Below are 24582 nucleotides of genomic sequence, written 5' to 3' on the forward strand. Positions count from 1 at the left end.
GGTGACTTTGTATGCGTCTTTGAATGTTTTTATGGGTTTATGTCACACATTGTTCAGTTGTTGTCACCCTCCTGTTGTCAAAAATCACCACATCGTTAACTGTGAAATTTTATTTTTTGTTCTTGTTTCTTTGTTTTTGTCTTTCATCTTTTTGCCTCTTCCCCTCGTTCCTGTCATACCTGCTAACCCGCCTTCAAAAAAAATCCTCCCTGCACTGTTGGGATCTCTGTCAAAAACTATTAAATTTAAAAAAAAATCTGCTCTTACACAAAAATACACTGCGCTGCACTTCCTCGCTCCTCCCCTTCCCTCCATAACTCCCTCCCTCCTTCGTTGGCTTCTCTCTTTTGCTGCTTTGCTCTCCTCCTCCACCCTTCCTTCCTTCCGTCCTTCCCTCCTTCCTTCCTTCCTCCCTTTAGTCCTCCCATACTCACTCGCGTGACTATGCCAAGCCCTGGCTGGCACACAGTAAAACTCCAACGCCAACCAAGTGCCACTGCTGCCCAGATCTCGGTCACAGCCACACCACTCCTGGGCACGAGGTAACACACTCACCCCACCCACCCCCCCCCCCCCCCCCCCCCCCCCCCCCCCCCCCCCCCCCCCCCCCCCCCACTAACTCCCGGGTGCTCGCACTCCACCACGAAGAAAGTTTTGCTGCTGATGTGAAAACTTTGAACCTGCACTTTCAGTGGTTTTGATGTTTGAATTAAATATTACATCATCTTCTCAGGGTTAAAGATTGCATCATTTCTTCAGCGCTGTGAAAATGTTCCGACCTCTGAGAATAAACACAGTGTGGTCGAGCTAAAACCGAAAAGATGACTTTTTAAAGATGCGAGGTTTTAACTCAACAAGGACATATATTAAACAATGTATCAAGACATTATTTAACATTAAACAATATTATTTATAAAGAAAGTTTCATGTAGGAAAATCTTAAGTATTTTTAGCACATGTAATGTTAGACAATAATAATAATGTTACTGTATTTATATCGCAGCTCTTAAAATAGAGTTTACAAAGTGCTTTGACAAACAAAGCAAGGCAGAAATGGGATTCAAAGAAGGCAATACAGCAACAGAAAGCCAAACAGCTCTGCTGAACACAAGCGAGACGAAAATTAAAACCAGAGGACAAATAATGCAGGATGCAAAATGTCAAAATAAAATAATACAAATAAATAAACAAAAAAACCCACACAAATAAAAGCAATTAAACTAAAAATAAAAGGAAATAAAAAAATAAAACATAAATAAAAGAGGTAAAATAAATAAAATCAAAATTAAATTTATTAAAACAATGTTCAGTGTAGTAGCTGAAACAATTAGTTGCTGAGTTGAATAATGTATTGGAAAAAATAAATTGCAACAATTCTATTTTTATTTTTAAAATAATGTTTTATTTAATATCGATTCATTGTTTAAACCGGCCATAATTTATTTATTTATTTATTTTTAATAAAATGTTTATTTAATCACAATGTTAAGAGGGTGCTAGTGATGAACCTACAAACAATTATCTGTTGATTTGCTTTGATTTGCTGCTAGTTTTTGACTTATGTGGAGTAATCTCAATATGTTTGTGTTTTTTACTTTTAATCAGTTAAAACAAACAAATGTTCAGCTTTTTTATAGAAAGAATAACAAAGAACATAATTAGCTGTTTAATAAATAACAAAAATAGATCAATGTTTTATTCATATATAAAGTATCTATAAGCAAATCAAATCAACAAGTAATATTCATCATTTGTAGAAATGTGTGTGGTCCAAGTCTTTATGTGTGTAGTTCTCATTTGTTGTTAGATAGCTGTTGTGTCTATGTGTATGTGATGCACTGTTTGTTTGTGATGGAGTTTATTTGATCACGTAGCGTTCAAAAAGTAATAGTGAGTCTCTTTAATGTGATGCACATGAGTCCAGATTCAAAATATCGTCCGCTGATGTTGTTTGTGTTCTCCTGCAGGGCGCCGCGTCAGGGTCCAAAACTGAAGAGGCCGACGTTCCACTCGAGTCGAGGCTCCCTGACCGGAGAGAACGGAGGAACGCCACACTCTTGTAAACCATCGAGAACTGGTGAGACGACGGTCGCGTTTGAACTCTTTTCGTGTTCACTGAACGTCAGAAGACTTTGTTTTTGTCGCGTGCTCAACAATTACAGGAGCAGCTGCTGGCAATGGATCTCTTTCTCCTTTCAACAATACGACAACAAAAAGTAAAAAGAAAAAAACAAAATGCAAGACAAGACACAAATAGTGCAGGAGATTATACGAGTAGAATGAAATAAAATCTAATATAAAATAAAATATATAATGTATTATATATTATGTAAGGTGTGGTATGTCAGGAAAAAACATATGAAGGTAGAGTGTAAAGTTTGACAGCGTAACCCTTTGAAACCTTAGAAAATTGGTTTTATCTCTTTCAAAAACATCTGGAGAAGGCTTTAAGCAACAAGACATGGTCAAAAATTTGCAAGAAATTAAATTTTACAAGACAAATTTATAACAATTACTTGAAAATAAGCAATAAAGAAAGGGTTTTTTTTTTTTAAAAAAAAAGGAAAATAAAAAATGACAGCAAAAAATTGATTTAATTTAATAAATTTAATAAATTGAATGTCTGATTTTTTCTTTAACAAAGTTTTAACATTAAAAATATAGTCTAAATATTCTATTCTAAATATTGTTTATGGAAATTTTTCGGTAGTGTTGTTTCATATTTTTCTTTCTGTGAACCGACAAACTTTTTTCTATTTTCCTCCTACCTCTGTTCTGTCTGCTTTTTAGATCCAAAGCGAGGCGCGTCCACAGCCAGCGGGCCGACCAGCCGAGCCGGCAGCCGGGCGGGCAGCAGAGCCAGCAGTCGCCGCGGCAGCGATGCCTCAGACGCATCAGAGCTCCAGGACACTCGCTCCGTCTGCTCTGACGCCTCGGACACCCCACGACGACCCGGAGCCAAACCCTCCAAGATCCCCACCATCTCCAAAAAGGCCCCCAGCCCAAAGACCCCGGGGTCTACGAAGAAATAAATCACAGAGGATGGACTGTGAACGTCGGCCTTTTAGGGTGTAGCACCTCTTCAACCTGAAGTCCATCCGACGGCTCGTGTGGAGTCTGTCCACTTTGACTGACAGATTTTGGGGAAAGAAGGAGAGACGGACGAGTGAATCTCCTTCTCACTCTTTCTCCGGTCTCATGACGGACTGAAAACCTGCACAAAAGGAGGAGAGAGAGATCTGGTCTGGCAGACCCAGGCCAGTCTGTGGGGTCGACGCCGACTTTTCCCCTTTAAAAAGCGACCCAGTTTTTTGCCTTCCAGCCTCCTGCTTTGTCTTTGAGAAGTTCCTCACCAGCGTGGAACCAAACACCAACCGACTTGACGTGATGCTGCCTTACTTACACACTTCAGACAGAACAACAGAGAAAGTCTTTAAACTGCTTCGACCCACGCTGACACACAGACACACACATCTGAACACAGAGGCGGGGTAGGGAGTGGGACACACCACCACCACCACCACCGCGGCTACAAAAACAAAAAAAGCCCAAATGACATTCAGGAAAAAAAAAAAAAAGAAAGAAAGAATTGTGGGTCATTATTTTGGCTTGTGGGCCAGATGCCTCAACGATGAGTCTCAAAAGAAAATATGCAACGACTGCCATGTCGCTTCCTTTCTGACTGGTTGGCGAGAAAAACGGTCACCTCAGCAGATCTGCAAGAAGCAGACACCACGTGTGGAGAGCTCCGGAGGCGGGAAACGCCGCACACGCACACACACACACACACACACACACACACTGGCTAACCTCAGACTCAGAGGGCCGGTGGTGGTGACGGTGGCGGTGCCGCTGCAGCCGAGGGCAAACACTCACACACACAAACACCGCAGAGCAGACTCCTCCCGACCGCTGGAACGTCAAGATCAGCTTCGTGTGTGCATTTCAGCAAAGGGCGGTGTGGTTTTGTCACATGCCGGCGTAACAATCCCGACACACAGAAATCACAAACCGGCAATAGAGAGGACTATTTTTATGGCGACACACTCAACTAACAGCACATTACTGACAATATACGACATGTGTAACCTAACCCCGTGTTAATGACCGTGTCCGCGGAGTCCGACAACCAGCATGCACTAATTGTCTCTTCCTCTGCAGTTCCACCTTAATGTCTACGCTGCGCTGCCTTTAGCAGCACACACACTCTCACACACACACAACAGGTGGTGTGAATCATGTGTGTCATTGTTACAGGAAATAGGTCTTTGACTTGAGTCACTGTATGCAAAAATTTTAATTTGCGAATGTCATTTTTTTTTCTTTTTCGTCGGTTAATTTATAATCCAGTTGTACTTTTGTTATCTAGCTTGAAAGAAAAATCTATTTATTTTTCAGTTTCATGTCATATCACCATCGGCGGAGAGTGATTTAGTATTATGGTTAAAGAAATTGTGTTTTTTTTTTTGTACCAAGGAAACTCTTCGACATTATTTGTGTGTTTCATCGTAACATTATTCACTAGGTCTCTGATTCTAGTGGCAGCCTTGTTTGTTCTTTTTTCGCTAATGACTACAATTCCCAGACCATGACCAAAGGGGTTTGCCCTTCATGTGTAGAGAACTACAAAAATGAATGACAGGAGAGCTGGGCGGAGCGGACCAATGAGAGCGGGCGTCCTCCCTCATGTCCCCCCCCCAGCGTCTCTTCTTCTAGGCTTTTTTTCAAATGTCCCGTCTTTGACGTGGCCGAGTTGTCTCTGTGTTATCTCAGTGTAAGAGAGGAAGAAGTTTATGGAAAAACTAATGAAATTACAGTAAGAAAGAAGACATCTTAAGGTGATTTTTTTATTTATTTATTGTCTCTCTGAGGGGAGGGGGATTCGGGGCGCAGGAGACGAGTCCTCGAACCTTTTGATGCTGTGCTACTCTCAGTGTGATGACGAGATCATGGAGGGAGGGAGGGGTGTTACTAGGAGTCAATTGTGTAAAAGTAAAACAAAAAACTAAAATTATAAACAATTTTTTGTTCTGTTTTTGTATTAAAAAATATGCTTGCAGTAAAAATGTCTCTTGTTTTTGATTATTTTTGGATTATTTATAGACAAAAAATCTGAATCTGAATCTGTGCTTGTGTGTGAGCGAATGTTCGCTGGATGTAAATGTGAGTAATAGAGCTGCAGCTGATAATGATTTGTACTGTCAATCTGTTGATTGTTTCTCAAATGTTAGATTAATTGTTTGGTCTGTAAAAATGTCAGAAAATTAGTGAAACATGTCAATCAGCCCAAGATGACGTCCTTAAATGTCTTGTTTTGAGGAAAGAAACCAGAAAATATTCACATTTAACAAGCTAGAATCTGAAAATCTTGACCTTTTTGTTTTATTTATTTTTTCTTTATTACTATTAATTACTCAAACTAATCAATTCAGTATCAAATTACTTAATTTGACAGTTGACAATTGATCGATTAGTTGATCAATCGTCTCATGGGTAACATTAAGAGCTGAAATTAGTCCATCTAAAAAAGATCATTTTAACAATTTTGATAAAGTTTAAGTGCCAACAACATTTTAGAAAATAACATTTTTTTTTATCATCCGCTATGAATTGAATATTTGTTTTATTTTTGAATCAAACATAAACCAGCAATTTACATGCATCAACTTGGGCTCTGAAAAAACTTGTGATTCTCCCAACTTTTTGGCATTTTTTAAGACAAAATGATTAATTGAAAAAATAGTTGTCAAATTATTGTAAAAATTCCTGAGAAAATATATGGGTCTAATGTTTTTGTTGTTTTTGTCGATAGAGGACGTCTTCATTGATAGAATGTTTTTATTATTTTTGTGTGATTTGCAGCTGGATTTGTGTTTTCCATAGTGTTGGCATGCATACAGCTGTAACTTTCCTCATGTGCAGTTTTTCAGGGTTTTACAGTGTTTCTATATTTTTTATGTTTAGAAAGATGTTTTGCGTCTTGCTTTTGATCGTTTTCAGCATGTTTTTTTGTAATTAGTGGTGTTCTTTCTGGCTACATATTTATGCATGATTCCATTTATGTGATTTCAAATACTTTTGTTGCCATTTTTAGTGTTGCATCCACATAATTCTCACACGAGACTTTTTCTGCATGTCGGGTTCATGTGTGCATGTTTATAATTTTTGTGTAGATTGGAATGAGCTAAATGGATGTAATTTTGTTTACAGCGTGCAGTCACTCGTGCCTGACAGCAGACCTCAGAGGAAGCGACCGGACATTTCTTTGGTAATTATCCTGCAACAGATAAGAGCACACTGGATCTTCACTGAAACGCGGGGGGAAATGTGATGGTGGTGATGATGTTTAAAAGTCACTTACTTTGTTTTTTTTTTAATTTCTAATGTCCAGCTCTGTCTCGCAGTCCCAGTTTTATGTGTCTGTGAGACAGAGAGCGTTTTTGAAAATAACTTTGTCCTGTTTATTTGGTGGTTCCACCGGAGATGTTGAGGTCTGAGTCCACCCTCTGCAGCTGTGTGTACACACTCCTCTCATTTTCTGTCCACTCTCAATCCATCTACGCCCGTCCTCCCTGCAGTCCATCTGTCATCCCAGACTTCCCTCTCCGATGACAGTCCTCGCTCTGTTCCACCACTTCTGCCTCTCAGGAATGTCATTTTTCATTTTCAGGCGGGTTTATATGGTTTCAAGGGCACTCGGCTCCCCCTCATTCCCTCTTTGTCACTCCACATCAACTCCTTCTCCTTTCTTTCACCTCCTCCTCTTCACCTCCTCTCTCCATTATCAGACAAAACCTCCCAAAAGTTGCAGACGTGCAGAGGAAAGAAAAACAAAAATGGGCAGAGCGTTAATTCCTGGCATTTGGGACTCGCCCTTTCGGCCAGGACAAAATGAACGGCGGTCAGTTTGGTTTGGTCAGTGTTATTCATGCCTTTCAAAGTGACCACAAGTACCAGGACGCTTTGAAGAAGAGAGTACACAAACACGGGCTGGCACAGGGCTGAACCGCACTACTATATTTGAGTCATTTTTTCCCTCAGAGTCCTTTTGGTTTTAAATACACACATGCAGCCAGTGTGTTTGCATTAGGCTCTGCTGCAGGGAAAGCTAATGAACAGCTCGACGGGAAATGGTGTCAAAGCGAAACGTAAAACTCGCCACTTCAGAGCAGCTTTTAAAAGTTACCCAACGTGTTAACTGTAAGCGTGATGCAGACTTTGGAGTTAAAATTTTGTTATTGCATTTTGTTTTCAGCATGACAGTTATGTTTTAATACTAGTAGCAATACCACAGTGTTTAAATACTGTATAATTTAAGTAAAATTTCTGCATTCAAAGTTTTTCTCATCCTAAATAAAACTACAAAAGTATTAGAATTAAAATAACCAAAAGTAAAATAGCAAAATAGTAATACCAAATAGTAATAATGGCCCATAATTGATGCATTTATGTGTAAGCATCTCTTATAGAGCTAATTTTAAACACATTTATATACTGTGGGTTTGTGCAATCTGCAGTAGTTGGCTACACCATAATTAGTTTTTTAATTAAATTTTATATTAATAATCTGAATTGTCAAAATAACTAGCAGAGTATAAAGTAGCTTAAAAAAAAAGAAAAGAAATAATTAAGTAAAGTAAGAATTACCTTAAAAATTGTACATTACTTGAGTAACTGTACTTGCCCTGAAAATGCCCAAAGATAGTAAAAGGTTAATAGATAATTTAAAAAAAATAATATGTTAGGTTCAGTTAAATGGAGTAAAAACTAAACATTTAGCTGGCAAGCTAACTCCCAAAAAAGTTAGCTTGTAAATGCTAATTAGAAGCTAACAGACAGTTTCTTTGTATGTTCTTAATATTATCCAGTTCTTAAAGTGTACTTTTGAAATAAGGTTATACTTTATGGTGTAATTTTAGATTTTTAGATGTAATGTCTTTTTGCTCAAAAAACGCATGTATGTAATGTTAGTTAGATCATTTTCTTGGTGTTAGCTTGCCAGCTCAAATGCTTAAACTCCTGTTGAAAGAGTTAATCTGAACTATGTCGTTTTTTTTTCTTCTTCTCCTACATGCACAGCTTTTTTCAAACATATCAGATCAAAATCTATTCAAACATAACTTCAGCTGTCTGCCAAACACTGAGAAAAATGGAAAAATTCTTATTTTTTTAAATAAGGAAAAATCCAAAAAAGCTATATTCATAAATATCAGAATCAGATATTTAAAAAATATATATTTTATTTTATTTTATTTTTCAGGTAATTTCCTTGGATTATTTTTTCAACTTTTTCTTTGTTTTGTTTTTTGCAGTTTTTAGGTATTTTTCTTGTACTTTTTTTGTAAATTTTTGGCCGTTTCTACTCAATTGCTCATTGCCTTTTTACAATGTTTTTTTTTTTTAAGAAATCAAGCCAATTTGCTCAAGTTTGAAAGGGTCAGTGCATTCAGTGATATGTTAGACTTGATGACTTGTCCCTGCCTTTTGTTTTGATGCTCCCGTACGCAGTTTGAAATCTGTAAAGAAATTAAACCCACTTTGAATTTTACGCACCGTATAAGTAAAGCAGTACAGCTAATAAACAGGGCATTGGGCCAGTTGGCGAATTTCCCACCAACTCGCCTGAGACTCAGCGTTGAGTAGCTATGAAAGGAAGCAGTCATGAGGAGATGAAAAGATAGATGGGTGGAGGTAAGACGGAGAGAGAGAGAGATGAGGTCTCCCAAAGAGACCACTGGGAGGGGTGATGATGGGAGAAGTTTAAAGACTTTGAAAGAGGGCGAGAGGCGACGCTGGGAGGGAAACTCCCTCCTGGTTTTGAACAACTGTTTTGACTCTCTGAGCTTCACATGCAGGATCCTCTCAGTGCTGCACGGCTCTGTGTGCACACAGAAGAAACCTCTGAAGGATTACAATCAGGAAACAATTTCGTTTTTATAAATTGGAATAAGAGAGACATCTGGAACCCCTGAGATGTGTGGGTGGTCAGCGGTCTTGAATGGATGATTAAGGACTCAAGGGTGACTGGATAAAAGCTTCCAGCAGCAGATGATTCTCAGGAGGCATCTTCTTGAATCACTGCAGGTGTGAACTTCATTTTCTAGTGAGGACATGGAGGACTGGGAGCAAACTTGATGACACGGCTTTTGGATTTCACTCCAATCTTTGGGGCACCTGCTCATCACTGAAATTGCTTTCCATCCCCCGAGTTTATGACTTGAAAGCTCGGAGCGATCCTCCACAGGGGCACAGTTTGTCTGTATTCAAAACACATCGGGAAAAGCTTGTAATTATGCCCTCACTCTCATTATCTCTGTTTCTTCTGCTGCACGACTGAGAGGTGAAGGAGAAGTGGATCAGAGGGTGAGGAGATTTTGTCAAGATTAGAGAAGGTTAGAGGAAGGAGAGAGGAAGGCAAAGGAGGGGAGGAGAGATAAACAGAGGCAGTTTTAAGGCGGTAAACACGTCTCGTCCAGAGCCAGCTCTCCTCTAAACACATCAGTGACTCTGAAACAGGAGGACAACGTGGGAGCGAGGAGGAGACACTGTCAGTCTGGAAACACTGGAGGGAAGACAAACTGAAGAAAAAGCTGATTGTTAGTGAGATTAAACAGAAATAAACACAGTCATGGATGTCTCCCACAGCTGCTCTTGTCTTTGCAAGATGAAACAGCAGCACATCTTCCAGACCAGATCCACCTCCAGACCCCATCAGCCTCTCCTCCACCCCAGGACCCTGCTCCTGCTCCCCCTTCTGCTCCTGCTCTGTCTCTCCCTGTGGAGCCACCAAGCCGAGGCCCTGGTCCACTCCAGCTTCAGACGCCTCAGCGGCCGAGAGAAGAAGGAGATGCAGAAGGAGATCTTGTCCATCTTGGGTCTGCCGGGGAGACCCAGACCTCACCCGCCGCTGCGGCCGCCCTCCTCTGCCCCGCTCTTCATGCTGGACCTGTACCACGCCATGTCGGCCGACGGGGAGGACGAAGGGAATGAGATTATTGTGAACGGACCGGGGATGGGGAGGTTCGGAGGGGCAGAGAGGCTGGCTCAGGTCAGCCACGCCGTCCTGCCAACCCTCAGCACGCACACGCCACCGCTGGGCACGGTGGTCAGCGAGGCCGACACGGTGATGAGCTTCGTCAACCTGGGTGAGTCAACAGTTACGCCCACCTAACACCCGCCAACGAGTGCGTGACCCCTGAGGGGAAGACACTCACAGGACGTGATGCTGTTTACACGTGTGGCGTGTTTGGATTAGGGGTCGACGATGTTGGTTTTTTCAGGGCCGATACCGATTATTAGTTAATGAAACCTATAAGTGATATCTGGAACCGATATACAATTACAATAAAAATGAAAATATTTCTGCCAAAAATGTATAATTTGAAATATAAAAAAATCAACACAAAACTTTATTTAAATGCCTTTAGTAAATGTTTAATCGAAACTGAAACGTTTAACATCATATGCACAAGTTCCCTGCAACTTTTTTTTTTATAGGTTTATAAGGTTTTTTTTAAGTTTCTTTTTTTTATAAAGTCAAGTGAATGAATGAATAAAAATAAAAATATCTCCCTGAGGTATTTTAGAGTAAAAGTTCCTTTCGTGCTGACATTTTCTTTGCATGTATTGCAGACTGCCTTCCCTGGTGTTGGTTGACTGTAAAAAAAAGTAAAACACTTTTTTATTAACTAATTTTATCGCCGCTCATTAAAATAATCTGTCGACCCCTCGTTTGGATGACAAAACACTGGCTGTGTGTTACTTATAAAGGAGAAATTAAAAATCCACAATGTTCCAATAAACATATGACAGAATATTTTAAGATCTTACCAAGAGGGAAATTGTACTTGAAATCAAAAATACCTGACATTGAATGGCAGGAGGCATGTTTGTCCTGTCAAACAAGTTAAAAATAGATTATTTTAAAATGTTGTGCAATTTCTATCCTTCAACGATAAAGATTTACTTAACTCGAATGAAAGATTTTGCAATAACTAACCTGAAACACTGACACATTTGTTTGATTAGTTCACATTCTATTTCATTTTTAATAGATATAAAAGTGTATATTTTATTATTATCTATTAAAATTAATCAAATAGCATATGTTATTGTTTATTTGGATAGAAATGTTAATTAAATTGTGTGATAAGTCTTATGATCCTAATTGATAAATTTCATATATACAACTGTAAATTTTGCAAATCATCTCCCTGTTCAAAAGGGGGTTTATTTTTTTCCTCTCTCTCTCTGGAACATGTAAATTAAAAGAAAATCTGGCAGAAATAATCATCCTAACCAAATATTCAATGATTAATTTATACATCATTTTAAAAATGCTCTTTTTGTTAAAAAAAATATTAATATTAGTCTGTAATTTGTATTTCTTTGACAATATTTGAAATGTAGGATGTCTGTTTGTGTACCATTTACTTTCTTCTTATTATTAATAATAATTATAATCGATATATATATCAATATCATCAATATAACAAGTAATTTAAGATAATCCTTTATTAGTCACACAGTGGGGGAATTTCCAAGTTCAGTTCAAATTTTTGGGAAATAGTTTTCTTCGAGATAGATAAAAAAGATTTATAGCACTTTTATGTCTGTAGCCTGCGTTTAATATGAAGATGGAGCCAGCAGGCTTAGTTAGGAATAAAGACTAGAACCAGGAGGGAAATCTGCCTCCCAAAAACTCATTAATGAACCCTCATTTCTCTTTGGTTAAAGAAGTATTTCTCTTTTCATAAAATTTGTCTGTCCAGGCAGTGAAAACAGTCAAAAAGCAGTGTGTCATTTTCTTTCGCTCAAGAGATAGAAAAACTACAACTACCAGAATGCAGCGCTCCGTGACGCTCCGCTGCTGGCTGACGTACTGCAGCTCGTCTTTTTTTTTTCATAAGTAAACAATATGGCTGCCGCCAGGACACCAAACAAACGATCTCAGGCGGAGCTGTTTACGGTTTACCGGTAAGCCAAAATGTGTTTTTAAAAACAGTTGAGGCGAGAAATCGAAAATCTAGTGACAAATCTTGCTTCGCGTGTTATAGGAGCTGCCTAGTTTTGCTGTTTGATCATTTTTTTCAGCCTCCAGTGAAGTTACGGCGGCCGCTTGGTGTTCTCTAACTAACATTACAGCCAAAACAGTGCGCTAAAATATACTTGTGAAGGCTTCGAAGGTGAAAAAAAGGTAATAAAGTAGCAGCATCTTGGTTTATTTGATCGGCAGTGCTCAGTTTTACGGTTTGACTGCAGTCAGAGAGTCGGAGGTTTGTAGATTTGAGTTGAAAAATGGCGATCTGGCTGCTGGTTTGACGGAGAGACGTTTGTCGTGGTTCATTTACACATGCTACCAGGGTTAGAAAGTGTAGATTTTGTCCACCTTAAAACTGTGGCTGGTGGATTCAAAAATCTACCAGCCACACAGGAAATTAAAGTTGATTTTTTTATTTTTATTTTTCGGCTGAAGAGTCAAACAAATCTATCAGGCAAATTCATATTTTACCAGCATTTGTCTGGTGCTACTTTTCAACCCTGCAAAGTACTTACATTGTTATTGTTATTATTGGCAAAGTATCCGTTTAAATCTGTACAAAAATCGGTGTAAAACTACGCATTGTAGTCTGAGGGAGGAGTTGTGCAGTTTGGCCGGATGCAGTGACTTCATAAAGACATAACTTACATAAGCCCACATCAAACCACACACTGTCATTTTTACATTTCTATTTTTGTATAGACAAAACAGAGCAGATATAACATGTGACATGGGCTGGCTGTGACTTTATGTATTGATTTATTTATTCCTTAAACTACAAATATTTTACATAAATACATTAAAACAACAGTAAAAGATGAAAACACAGTTAAAGCAGATGCTAACAGAGGAGACTGTGGTGATTAAATGCAGGTAATAAATAAATAATGAGTAAATCAAGTCAGTGGTGGAAAATACATGACCCTGCCTCCACCATTAATTGGTTAAAATATTTAAAAAATGTGCCCATTGATGTTTGAAAGTTAAAAGTTAAAGATTAAATCTTGAAGCTGAAAAAAGCCTTGGTTTTTCACTCGTGTGGTTTATGCTAATAAGTAAATGCAAACCGTTTATTTATTTATCTTTGTGTGAGCAGCGTTTCTTGCGTGTTATGTGTTGAAAGACCATCTGAAATTTACTATTTCATTTCTATTTTTAAAATATTTTCTGGCTATGATAAATTGTGAAAATTATGCCATTTTTAAAGAATCTTTAAAAAAATGTTAGTAAAATAAATGCAAAATGCAGCCATTTAAAGTTGTATGCTCCTCCTTGAAGCCATAATATAAAACACAAGCCCCTCTCTAGTGCTTAAAAAAATATTTAACATGCCCTCACCTTTTTGCACCACCCCTCCTCTTTATAAATAATGAACAGTCCCTTAATCACGTTAGCAGCTCTGGTTGGTGGATTTTGAAAAAGCCAGGTTCCCAGTTTCTCTGCTGAGCTAATTCATTGCAACTTTATAAGTGCCATCAATCTTCTCATTTAACTGTTGGCAAGAAAGCAAAAACGTGTACTTTTCCAAAATGCCTAAAGCAGAGAACATTTTTATCATAAGTTTCAAATGACAGCGCAGTTTTTTTACTTGGTGGTTTGGCTACAAAATGTAAACTCCGAGAAGATTAAATTACACGGTGTGTGAACTTGATGACACTGACAGTGACATGTCGTTGCTACCGTTTTAGTTTCTCCGCTCTGCAAATTTCCACAAACATTCACCCCCACAGAGAGGATTAAAACCAATGTCAGTACGGCTGAACTTTATTGGTAGGTTTCCGTTTCAACCCAGCATTCCTGAATCCACCAGCTCTGCTGCTGCTGCTGCTGCTGCTGCTGCTGCTGCTGCTGCTGCCTCACTGGCTGAGCATCGCTGCAGCGCTCAGAGGATCTCTGATACGATGATTGATAGAAAACAGGGATTTATGATAAATGTTTGAAGTACAAGATCTGATTAGTAAACCCAACTGGAAAAAACTTTAGATCTTCTTCTGCAGAAATAAAGACATGCAAGCTCTCTTATGAACATGACAGAAGGTTTATTTACAAAGCACATTTCAAGAACAAGGTAATCAAAAGTGCTTTAAGTGAAACAAAACGCATCAAGACAAAGTGCAAAAAGGAAAAAGGGAAGGTAGAAAAGTAAAGATTACGACTTAACTACGGTCGCAATGATATGAGATTTTCACGGTACGATAACCGTCTTTGTAAATATTGGGTTATCAAGGTACACTATTACATAATAATAATGATTATTATCAGTTAAATTGACCCTTAAAGGAATAAGAATATATTTTTAGTTGAATACATGCTTTTATTTTTGCTACTGTGTAGGTCAAACTTGAAATCATTTCTAATGGATTTGTGAAACGTTTTGAAAAAAGCTAAAAAAAAAAAAAAAAAAAAGGTGATTTACCGTCTGGTTGCATATTTTCAATACCGAATCTAAACAGCTGAATGTGGTCTGATAACAGTCAGTTGACATATTAAGGTTACCAACCAGTATATTGCTGCTACCCTAAACATAAACATTTTAACATCTGATAATAGTGCCTATCAAGAGGAATAATTGATCCTCTAAAGCTGATCACATTATTCTGTGAATTTTAGTGATATGGTTTATAATTAACTACATATAACAGGTAATACCTTATACGGAACTATTATTTTAATTAATCAATTAGTCCACTGCCAGAAAATTATTTGCCAACAAATGTGATGATTGATTAATTTGTTAGATAATTTTCTAAGAAATAAAACTAAAAAAAATTGCAGATTTGTAAATGTCACGCTTTGGACATTTTGACCAACAAAACCTGCAAACTAGATATAATTGGTAATACTTGGAAGCAGAAAATCACTAATTTACAGAGAGATGAAACTATTAGTTGTAAAATCATGTTGTCTGTTGACAAAAAAATAACAATTTGCCAGCAATTTTGATGACTGATTAATTGTTTGACTTATATTTAAAGCAAAAAAAGTAAAAAAAAAAAAAAAAAAAAATGAACAGATTTCCTGCTATTTCTGTCATAAATGAAACGTTGAGTTTTGTGTAGTTGAACGACAGTACAAGCAATTTAAGGCCTCGGGAACATTGTGATGAGCAAAAAATATCGGTTGATTTATCAGTAAATAAGCACCAGATTAGTTGATTCTGAAAATGACTATTAGCGTCTCTAAATATTTTAGAAATCCTGTTAAACATCGCCACCCAGATCCTGTGTGAGTGTTCGTGCTTGCGTCCAAACCGCACAGCAGCCTGACCGATGCCTATCTGTCAAAGCATAAAAATTAAACATCCTCCTCTCAATGGCTTCCTTCCTCCTGCTCCTCTGGAGCGGGACGATGATCTGCGCCCAGTTTACCGTGGGAAACATCGTCTCCTCTCTGTGCTCGGGGTCTCTAATGAGCTCAAATGAAGGGTTTCTTTTCCTAAATTCTCCTCTGTTTTGGAGAGGAAAATGCACCCTCAAATTTATCAGTCAACACTGCAAAAACACCGCATTTCATCCTCCAAACCGCCACCGTTTTGTAAACAAAGGTGACTCATGCCTTTAATAGTGACCCACAGCGCACGCCAGTGTTTCCTTTCATATGGTGAAGCTTTTATTTTGTCGTGAAATCCTTTAAACCTCATCAGATCTACACGCATGTAGCTGAACACATCACACAGACCCAGAGGCACGAGATAAATCAGAGAATAATAACTACAAGCTGATTGTGTATTTAAATATGGCTTGTATGCAACACAAAGAATTAGTCAACATTTTGTAGATTTGTTATTATGTTTGCATAAGAGTGAGAATCGTCAGGCCCCACGGTACGATATTATCACAATGCTTTAATTATGACAATATTATTGCGATGTTAAATGTTTTACAATATGTTGAGTAATTTGATACCATATATATCAATTTTTTAACTTATTTTCATGGGAATCCCCCAGAAAATGATTTTATTATTCAGGTAGGAGATTCTGCTATTAATGGAAATATATTTTGTATTAATAATCTGTAATCTGTATCAGAAGTAACTAAGCTGCTAAGCAAATGCAGTACAATAAAAAGTACAATTTTTACATCCAAAATGTAGTTTAGGAGTAGAAATATAAAGTAATATAAAATGGAATCACTTTAGTGAAGTACCTCAAAAATGTACCTACATACAGTACTTGTGTAGTTGTTCTTAGTTGCAGTCCACCTCTGCTCTCAGTAGTATTTTTTACGTACGTCTTTGTGTTTACCGCCTGATCCTCTGCAGATCTGCTATATTAAGTTTCTGTGCCTAATCTAATCAATGTGTGTGTAGTTCATGTAAGTTGAATCAAACATGGGTGTGTGTTCCTACGCATATGTAATGGGAAGACACAGCTGGTTAGAATTAAAGGCCCCACTGACACACACCGAGAAAAAAAACAGCAAACGGTCCGAAGCGCGATGAAAATACTGCTGTGGAGGGAGCGACTCTAAAAATACCAGAAAAGGCTGCAATTAGTGGTGTGTGTGCTGAGCAGCTGCTGTGGTTCAGGGCACTAAGTGTCTCTAATTACTGCTGCGTGTGTGTGTGTGCTGATATGAGCACGCCCAAACCATCAGGGGTGTCCTGTCCTTAGTATCTCTATTTACCATTCTGTGTGTGTGTGTGTGTGTGTGTGTGTGTGCGTGCATGCACGCACACCAAACCCCAATGACAAGAGCTGTTTCGTGTCCTTGTGGGGTTCCACAAGGACACACACACACACACACTGCGCTGGTGTTTCGGTTTCGTGTTTGGAGGGTGTGTGTTCGCCAGCTCACCTCTTCATCTGCATATTGTTCTTTGACAGAAAGTCCACATCAGGACGTTTTTCAGTCAGCTGGTTTTTTAAACGTCCCTCTGAGATTTCTCAGGTTGTTTCTGTAAATGCTGCGGCCTGAAATACCCGATTTTGCTCATAAATACCTTAAAAGCTTATGCTGGTTATTTTTTCTAAAAACAGTTTTGGCGTTTTTTGATCGACGGGGCAGGTGGAAGTTGCAAAAATAGTTGCGATGCTGTCTCTGTGAGCATTCAGTGTTTCCCAAAGCTGTTTGAGCTCTCTCTGCTCAGAAAAAACACAGCAGCAGCGAATATTTAACACCGAGCCGTTCAACAGTCCAACACTCACAGCGACGCTGTAACGGCTCGAGCGATTGCTGTGTGATGCTAAGTTAACCCGTCACTGCTGTGTGTGTGATTGTGTTGCAGGCGCAGAGCTCTTGGCCGCAGCTGGACTCATAAAAAACAGAGCGAGGCAAGGAGGGGCTGAGCAAATCAATGTGCTGCATACAGCTCCACAACAGAACGGGATTCATCTGTAGTCAACTTTGGGATTAAGTTGCGGTTGATTGGACAAAATTGCGAGGTCATGCAGGTCTCTCTTGAGAATGAGACCCTGTGTATAAATAAAGGTTAAATAAATAAAATAAAATAATTCACAGGGATAAGATGAATTGAAAAATCCTGGAGGAGAGTGTGGCAGTCAATGAAAAAACACATATTGTATTTACTGTACAACTTTTATTTTATTTCTCCATGTTTTTGTGTCTAAGCAGTTAACGGGAACATAAAAAATTAAAACTGGTCCAGTATTGAGAGAAAGCATTGCAACTGGCTGCAGTGTAACAGTTTAGGGTTGTGATGCAGCATCAGTGTACGTCCACTTGTTTTAGCCGCTGAGGGGCTCAGGTTAATATAAGCGTCAGTGAGTCAGCCAACTTTCCATTTTATTTTTCTGGCTGAAATTCCACTAAACACGCATGCAACGCACATGATATTATAAAGTCCAGCCTGGTTCTCAGGTATTTACTAATTATTATGAATGAATTTACCATCACCACTCCCCTGAACAGTTTAGGATGTCGCACATGACAGCATCGTAATCCTTACACAATAAACACATCAGCGTTTATGTGTCAGTGTGTTTGGTTCAGGACATATGATGAAAACTACATAGTTCGATATGATGGGAAGTAATCACCATAGCTACCATGAGGCGTTTTTGTGATGGCTCCATTTCAGTTTCATGCTTTAATACAGAATTAAAGATATAACCTCAAATTTGGCTCATATAACCAGGACTAACAGTTGCAGTTAATCGTTTCTTTACTGGATCGACAGAGAAGTGAAGGACTGTTTCTTCCACCGCTGTTCTCCTTCCTTTGTGTCATTGACTCATCTCCCAGTGACCTCATCTCCTCCACACCTTCACACTGTTACTTTTCATGCTCCATTTTCACAGTTGCATCATTTTCTCCTCTTACATCTGCTTTAAACTAAAACTTTCCCCATCTGAGTCCTCTCCCGCCTCTCTATCTGACACATTATCTGAGACTCAGCGACTAAGCAGCTGATCCCTCTGGCTCGTTTTTATCTCAGCTTTTATGTTGATTTTAAAGACAATAGGACTTTTATTTCACCGTTAAACATCTGTCAGTCTATTAGTCGTCGTGTAAATGCCAGTGTTCCTTCTCTGTTTTTGTGTTTGTGAATACTTGTGTATTTTTCTCTTTAAACATGTGTAACACTGTCTCCGTCTCTCTGCAGTGGAGCAGGAGCGCGACCTCCTGCAGCCTCGTCCGTACTGGAAGGAGTTTCGCTTCGATCTGACGCCCCTCCCTCAGGGCGAGACGGTGACGGCGGCAGAGTTTCGTATCTATAAGACCCTGACGATGGGCCAGAGGGCCAACCGAACGCTGCACATCTCCGTCTACGAGATCCAGCGAGAGAGCAGACACAGGTGTCCTCCTGTTTATATTTTCTTAACCTATTTCTCATTTTTAATTTGTTTTCTGTAAAGCACTTTGTATTTTTGTCAGGAGAAATCGATTGCTATCATAATTCATTTTCAGTTTTGCTTATTAGGAGCCATTTATTGTTTTATCTGAGGCTGAACTTTCCCTCAAATTCACATTTTATATAATTAGTTGCTGAATGATAAGTTATTTGAGACTTTTGACAAATGCATCAAGGTAACATTTTCTTGCACTTGTGCGGTGCTGTTGCACATTTGTTTCTCATTTACAAACAAACCACAGTCCTTTCATAATCCTCCCTTTGGCTGTGATCTAAATATAGTGTGACTCACAAAAAAATCTAAGAAAAATATTAGATCGCATTAGACATTTAGTAATCTTCCAGATGGAAGATTAAAGCTTTGTCAGTGTTGTGGATTGCATCATTGGGGAAATCAAGTTTCCTCTTTAGTATTTTAATGTTTCTCGGTATTAGGGTGTGACCCTGGAACGAAAAACAACATCCTTCAAGCAGACTAACAGGGTTCAAGCCCTCCGTTTGTGAATATTTGTCCTAATAAAATATAATCGAGCAAAACTATGAATCCCCCAAAAGATCGGAGGCGCTTATCTGTGGCTGAGTCTGACCTTTGACGTCTCTCGATAAATTTTGAGTGAAAATATGTAGAAAAAAAAAATCCTGTGGAGACTGAGAGAACTGCAAACTAAACTGATGCCAGCTTTGATTTTGAAGAAGTGTAACATCCAGTCAGATGTTCAGCTCACGTATTATTCATTATTACCAATAATTATCTGTAGCTCACCTCAAAACACTTCTGCAGCCATTGAGGATCTACTCCACAGGACTTTTAATTCAGTTCAGTCCTTTATCCCAGACACAGGGTCCATATAAAAAAGAGAAAACATCACATACAATAGATACATACACACAGTATGAAATCATGATATGAAAATAAATAAATCAGTATATATTAATGTCTTACAAAGAGAAAATGATACCGGTCTCTGCATAGCTCGGGGGGTTCTGACTCCTGCAACCGCAAACATTTCATTTGTGTTATTTTAAGTTACCTGCAACCTCTGTAGACTTTCCTTTTAGTGCTTTGACCACATGTGGGCAGTGCAAAGTGGTGCACAGTGCTTTCTCAACAGAGATATCTTCACTTTATTCAAGCACTAAATTTAGGCTAGAGAACATGATCCAGCAAGGCCTCTGAATATCATCGTCATCTGTCATTTGTGCTGTTTTAACATGTCCAAAATGTTTCTCCCTATCACATACATCATGATCATTATCAGACAATTTGTCCTCTTTGGATCTACATGTTTGACAACAAGATTCAAGATTCAAAAAAACTTAATTACATATGACATAAAAACAACTTTTATTTATTTTTATCACATAGTGACAGGAAATTGAACGTGAACAACATGAAAAAGCATTTACATCACAAAAAGCCACACTTTTATTAGCATTTTATTTGATATTATGCTCCACACCACATGCAGAACAAATGTTAAAAATGCCAGCTCTAGATGGACTAAAGACCACGAGATCATCTGCATACATACTATGATTCATAAGAGTATCACCTGTCATGCACCCAGTGTTACAGGCTGTCTTTCCTGTAGTATTAAATGTAATAAATTGCTTGATTTTAGGAGTAAATGTTAAAGATTTTCGTATTTTGTGGGGGGGGGTTTTATTGGGTGGCAAAATTGAACTGTTAAGTCAAAAATGTGACTTTGGCTGTTTGATCAGATGAACGTTATTTTCTGTGTTGTGGCTCAGAGAGCCAGAGCTGGTGCTGCTGGACATGCAGTCGGTGCCTGCAGGACAGGAGGGCTGGCTGGCCTTTGACGTCACCTCGGCCTCCAACCACTGGCTCCTCCACCCCCGCAGCAACCTGGGCATACGTCTCTATGTGGAGACAGAGGAGGGTGGGTGCGCCACAGAACTATCATGATCTGCTTTTGATTCGTGTAATGTTTGCCAAAACTACTGACCAAACTTGTATTTCTGTATCGTCTCCCAGACCGCTCCCTGTCTGCAGGCTGGATCGGGCTGGTGGGACGCAGGGGTCCTCGCTCCAAACAGCCCTTCATGGTGACCTTCTTCAGGGAGAGTCAGGTCCCGTGTCGGCCGCCACGAGCTGTTAAACCTCATCCCCGAAGGAAGAAACCCAAATATGACCTCCCAGTCCCCAGCATCCACAGTGAGGTTCCAGACGCCCACGCTGAGTGGGAGCACAGCTCTGAATTTGATGCTTTAATATTACTTCAGTACACGCTCACCAGCTGTTCGTCTCATGCACAGTTTGGGGATTTTATCATATAAATTCAATAATTTTTAAGAGGGTTTGAGCAGAAATTTAAGTGTGTTGAATCTTTTCTATGAATCACTAATTAAAAAATTATTCTGGAAATGGCTTAAATGAAGAAATGTTTTGTTTTATTGTTTTTAGGTAGATATTTATAACTGAATGAAGTAAATGTAAGTGAAGATTAGATTTGATGTATTGATTGTGGATCATGAAGTTCGTTAGTGTTGAACCTTAATATAGCTTATTATATAGATCATAGTCTGAAAAGTCTATGAAACAGTTCACTTTTATCAAAGATAATTATTCACTTTGATCTTTTTTTCTTGTGTGTTCAGATCGAAGTCCTGCGAACAACGGAGGTCAGCCCTGTAAAAAACACGAACACTACGTCAGCTTCAGTGACCTGGGATGGAAGGTCAGCTCCGAATTTCAGTTCTTTGGTTCTTGATTTATGTTACAAACACATTTTTATTAGTGAGTCTTCAGGACAGTTAAACTCTTTTCATCCTGTTTCGTTATTCTACGTGACTTGCGGCAGATCGGATCAATATCAACCTGCTTTTTAAGAGAAGAGAAGCAATTTGGTTTTTTTCTCAAACTATATATTTAGCATAGGATTTTTACCATGTGATGATTACAGGTGAGTTAAATATTTACCATAGATGCATTTGTGAAATAAGACACCTAATCCCCATAATAGGTCTTAATATTTATTTTGGATTATAGGTTATGCTTAATAAAACCAATTTAGAATAAGATTAATTCATCAAGCAACTTTTTCAACTTTTAGTGAGTGTAAGAGAAACTTTTAAGAGGAATTTCACATACACCTGCCCCATTATTTATTATTTCTATTTCGAAGCCTCATGTTTTACTCAGTGATGTGATATTTAGCCAAAATCAATGTAGTTTTAGTTTACAAATAGTAATATAATAGTATCTCCATTTTACTTGTTAAATTAACAGCAATCTAATCTGTTAATAATATATAAAGTTTGAGGTACTTAACTTTAAGAGTTTTAGAGTAGTAATACATTTAATATATTTTTTATTTAATTTAGGAAAGTGAGGCTTTATCACAGTCTTTCTCAGCTGTTTGATAAGTATCTGGTACTGAACAGATTCCTTCTTATTTTGTGTTGTATTATATGGTAACAATATATTTCCTCATAGATCAGATGATAACTTTTGTTGGTTTTCCTGCCTGTTAAGATATTTCTGTGGTTTCTGTGCTCAGGACTGGGTTTTGGCCCCCACTGGATATTCAGCGTACTACTGTGATGGAGAGTGTTTTTATCCTCTGGGCTCCTGCATGAACGCCACTAACCACGCCCTCATCCAGCAAGTGGTCAGTACAGCAACGACACACATCTGACACACTGTCGCCTCATCCTGACATTAAAACCTTGACCTTAAAAGTCATTAAATAGTCTTAAATTTGAATCTGTTAATTGCCACAAACATTTGTATCTCTCTAATTTACCCATCTTTTAATTCCTTTTTTAATCACTGATGTTAAACATAATGCAGTTTTTGTTGTTTTGTTTTAATTAATCTAACTTACTCTAAAAATTCTTCTCCTGCATAAAGCCTAAATTCGAACAGCACCACATATGTACTACTTGCCTGCAGTGCTTGAATAAGAAAAATATGATTTGCCCTAAAAATCAGTTTAAAATTTGGTTAAAATGATCTTTAAAAGTCTTAAAAAACATTAAATTTAAGTGTCACCCTGCTGCATTGTTGTATCAGTAGTTTCACTTGAGTAAAGGATCTGAGTACTCCTACTGTAGTTAAATACTTGAATTATAAATATAAGCTGTATTTCTCTCTGCTGCTGCTGCAGGTCCACCTGCTGAAGCCTGACGAGGTTCCTAAGGCGTGCTGCGCCCCCACCAAGCTCAGCCCCATCTCCGTCCTCTTCTATGACGACAACAACAACGTCATCCTCAAAAAACACCGTAACATGGTTGTGAAGACCTGTGGGTGTCTATGAGGATCAGTGAGTTTCCACTTGGACAATAAAGAGTCCACAACCGATCAAAAATGTAAATGAAGCCCCCCCACCACCCCAGACATGAACTCTGCAGAAACCTTTAACTTTAACAAACAGATTGGTTGACAAAGGTACCAAATATCTGACTGAACAGGTTTTTGACTCTGAGTTTAAGTTCTAAATTACAGTATTTTATGGATCTTCAGTATTTGTTTATGTCCATATTACTGGCTCAGCCTTTGCACTCGATAGTTAAAGTACTTATTTGACACCTTTTCAATTCAAATTTAATCTTCATAGTCAGACTTAATGGGCATATTTGGTAGCAGAATATACTTTCATTGATGCCTGTTTTGTTTATATAAAGAAGGAAGATAAATGAAAGCACTACAACTGAAAGTATATATGGAGAGAAAATTTAAAATTGTATTGAATTAATAAAAAATAAACCTTATATTCTCTTGACTTGTGATAATCTGAAAGGATCTTAAATTCTTAAATTTTGGACTATTGAACTGACCAAAACAAAACATTAGAAGACATTGACTTACAATTTTGTTTTGATATTTCACAAATCAAACAAATGATTGTAAAAATAATGCCGTAAATCTCTTGAGGAGACAGTAAAGGTGGCCATTTAACAGTCGTAGTATAGTGTGGAATATAAAAGTCATGCTATAGTATATCAGAAAAAGTGCAAGCAGCGATGAAAGGGCCCTCGTCCCCCCCACGTATGTCAGGGTTTCACATTTCTGTGAAAGTCGCATAATGCATGCAGAGAGTTTGGACCCTGGAGTGAGATATTTCACATGGTTTGGTACTTCCAGCGGCCACTAGATGGCACTGGAGGGCACATAAATTCCACGTCATCTTGGTATACATCATTCGTAGACCAAACAATGAAAATGTCATGGAAAATAATGAATTAATATTAAAACAAAAAAACCTATCCAGTACAAGTAAGTATCACAGGCCACTTCCCAGAGAAGAGTGTGAAGTACAACTCAAGACCCAGTTAGATTGTCTGAAGGTTTAGCTCAGTTGGTTAGACTGCCTGCCTGGAAATTTTAGGATTGTAAGTTCAAATCCTGCACTGAGCAGATGGTTTTTACAAGCAGCTGTCCACACCACAGAGAGAGACAATCCCAAAACATAAATCAAGTGGATTAGCTGTTGCATGTTGTGAGATTGAACTTTATCTAATTCAATCTTTAATTTAAAGACTACTTTCCAAACAAGATTGTGAAAGAGAGTGTCGAAAGCTGTTAAAGTGTCAGGAGGTTTAGCTCAGTGGGTTAGACAGCTGGTTGGTGTCTCTGAGGTTGAGGGATCAAGTCTTGTTTCAGTCAGGTGACTTTAATGGTTGTTTTCCAAATTTGTCCAGAGATAAAGGGAGCGTCTAAAAGAATACAAGTAACTTCAGTCATGGGTTAAGAGTCTCCAATG

At 38.4% G+C, this 24582-nt stretch overlaps 2 protein-coding genes across 2 annotated transcripts in view; both read left to right on the forward strand.

The window, feature by feature from the left end:
• macf1a (microtubule actin crosslinking factor 1a) overlaps window positions 1-3151 on the forward strand; it is a 258074-nt gene extending 254923 nt beyond the window's left edge. The window contains 4 exon segments of the mRNA XM_042506526.1: window positions 420-542; window positions 1968-1985; window positions 1987-2077; window positions 2791-3151. Coding sequence (XP_042362460.1) covers window positions 420-542; window positions 1968-1985; window positions 1987-2077; window positions 2791-3032 — 474 coding nt within the window. The 3' untranslated portion in view covers window positions 3033-3151.
• Window positions 3152-9538: 6387 nt separating this feature from the next.
• bmp8a (bone morphogenetic protein 8a) lies at window positions 9539-23537 on the forward strand. Its single transcript, XM_042506439.1, has 7 exons — window positions 9539-10145; window positions 18608-18800; window positions 20609-20757; window positions 20853-21032; window positions 21476-21555; window positions 22378-22488; window positions 22987-23537. Exons 1-7 carry the CDS (start codon window positions 9629-9631, stop codon window positions 23134-23136), a joined length of 1380 nt encoding a protein of 459 aa, XP_042362373.1. The 5' UTR covers window positions 9539-9628; the 3' UTR covers window positions 23137-23537.
• Window positions 23538-24582: the final 1045 nt, after the last annotated feature.

Source organism: Plectropomus leopardus, chromosome 18 (assembly GCF_008729295.1).
Source record: "Plectropomus leopardus isolate mb chromosome 18, YSFRI_Pleo_2.0, whole genome shotgun sequence".
NCBI lineage: Eukaryota > Metazoa > Chordata > Actinopteri > Perciformes > Serranidae > Plectropomus > Plectropomus leopardus.

Bases quoted from the DNA above. Each gene is read 5' to 3' on its own strand.
- bmp8a (XM_042506439.1), top strand. From the start codon at position 9,629: ATGGATGTCTCCCACAGCTGCTCTTGTCTTTGCAAGATGAAACAGCAG. The intron at 18,801-20,608 runs GTGTCCTCCTGT...GTTGTGGCTCAG, and splicing joins CAGCGAGAGAGCAGACACAG to AGAGCCAGAGCTGGTGCTGC. The intron at 21,033-21,475 runs GTGAGGTTCCAG...TTGTGTGTTCAG, and splicing joins CCCAGTCCCCAGCATCCACA to ATCGAAGTCCTGCGAACAAC.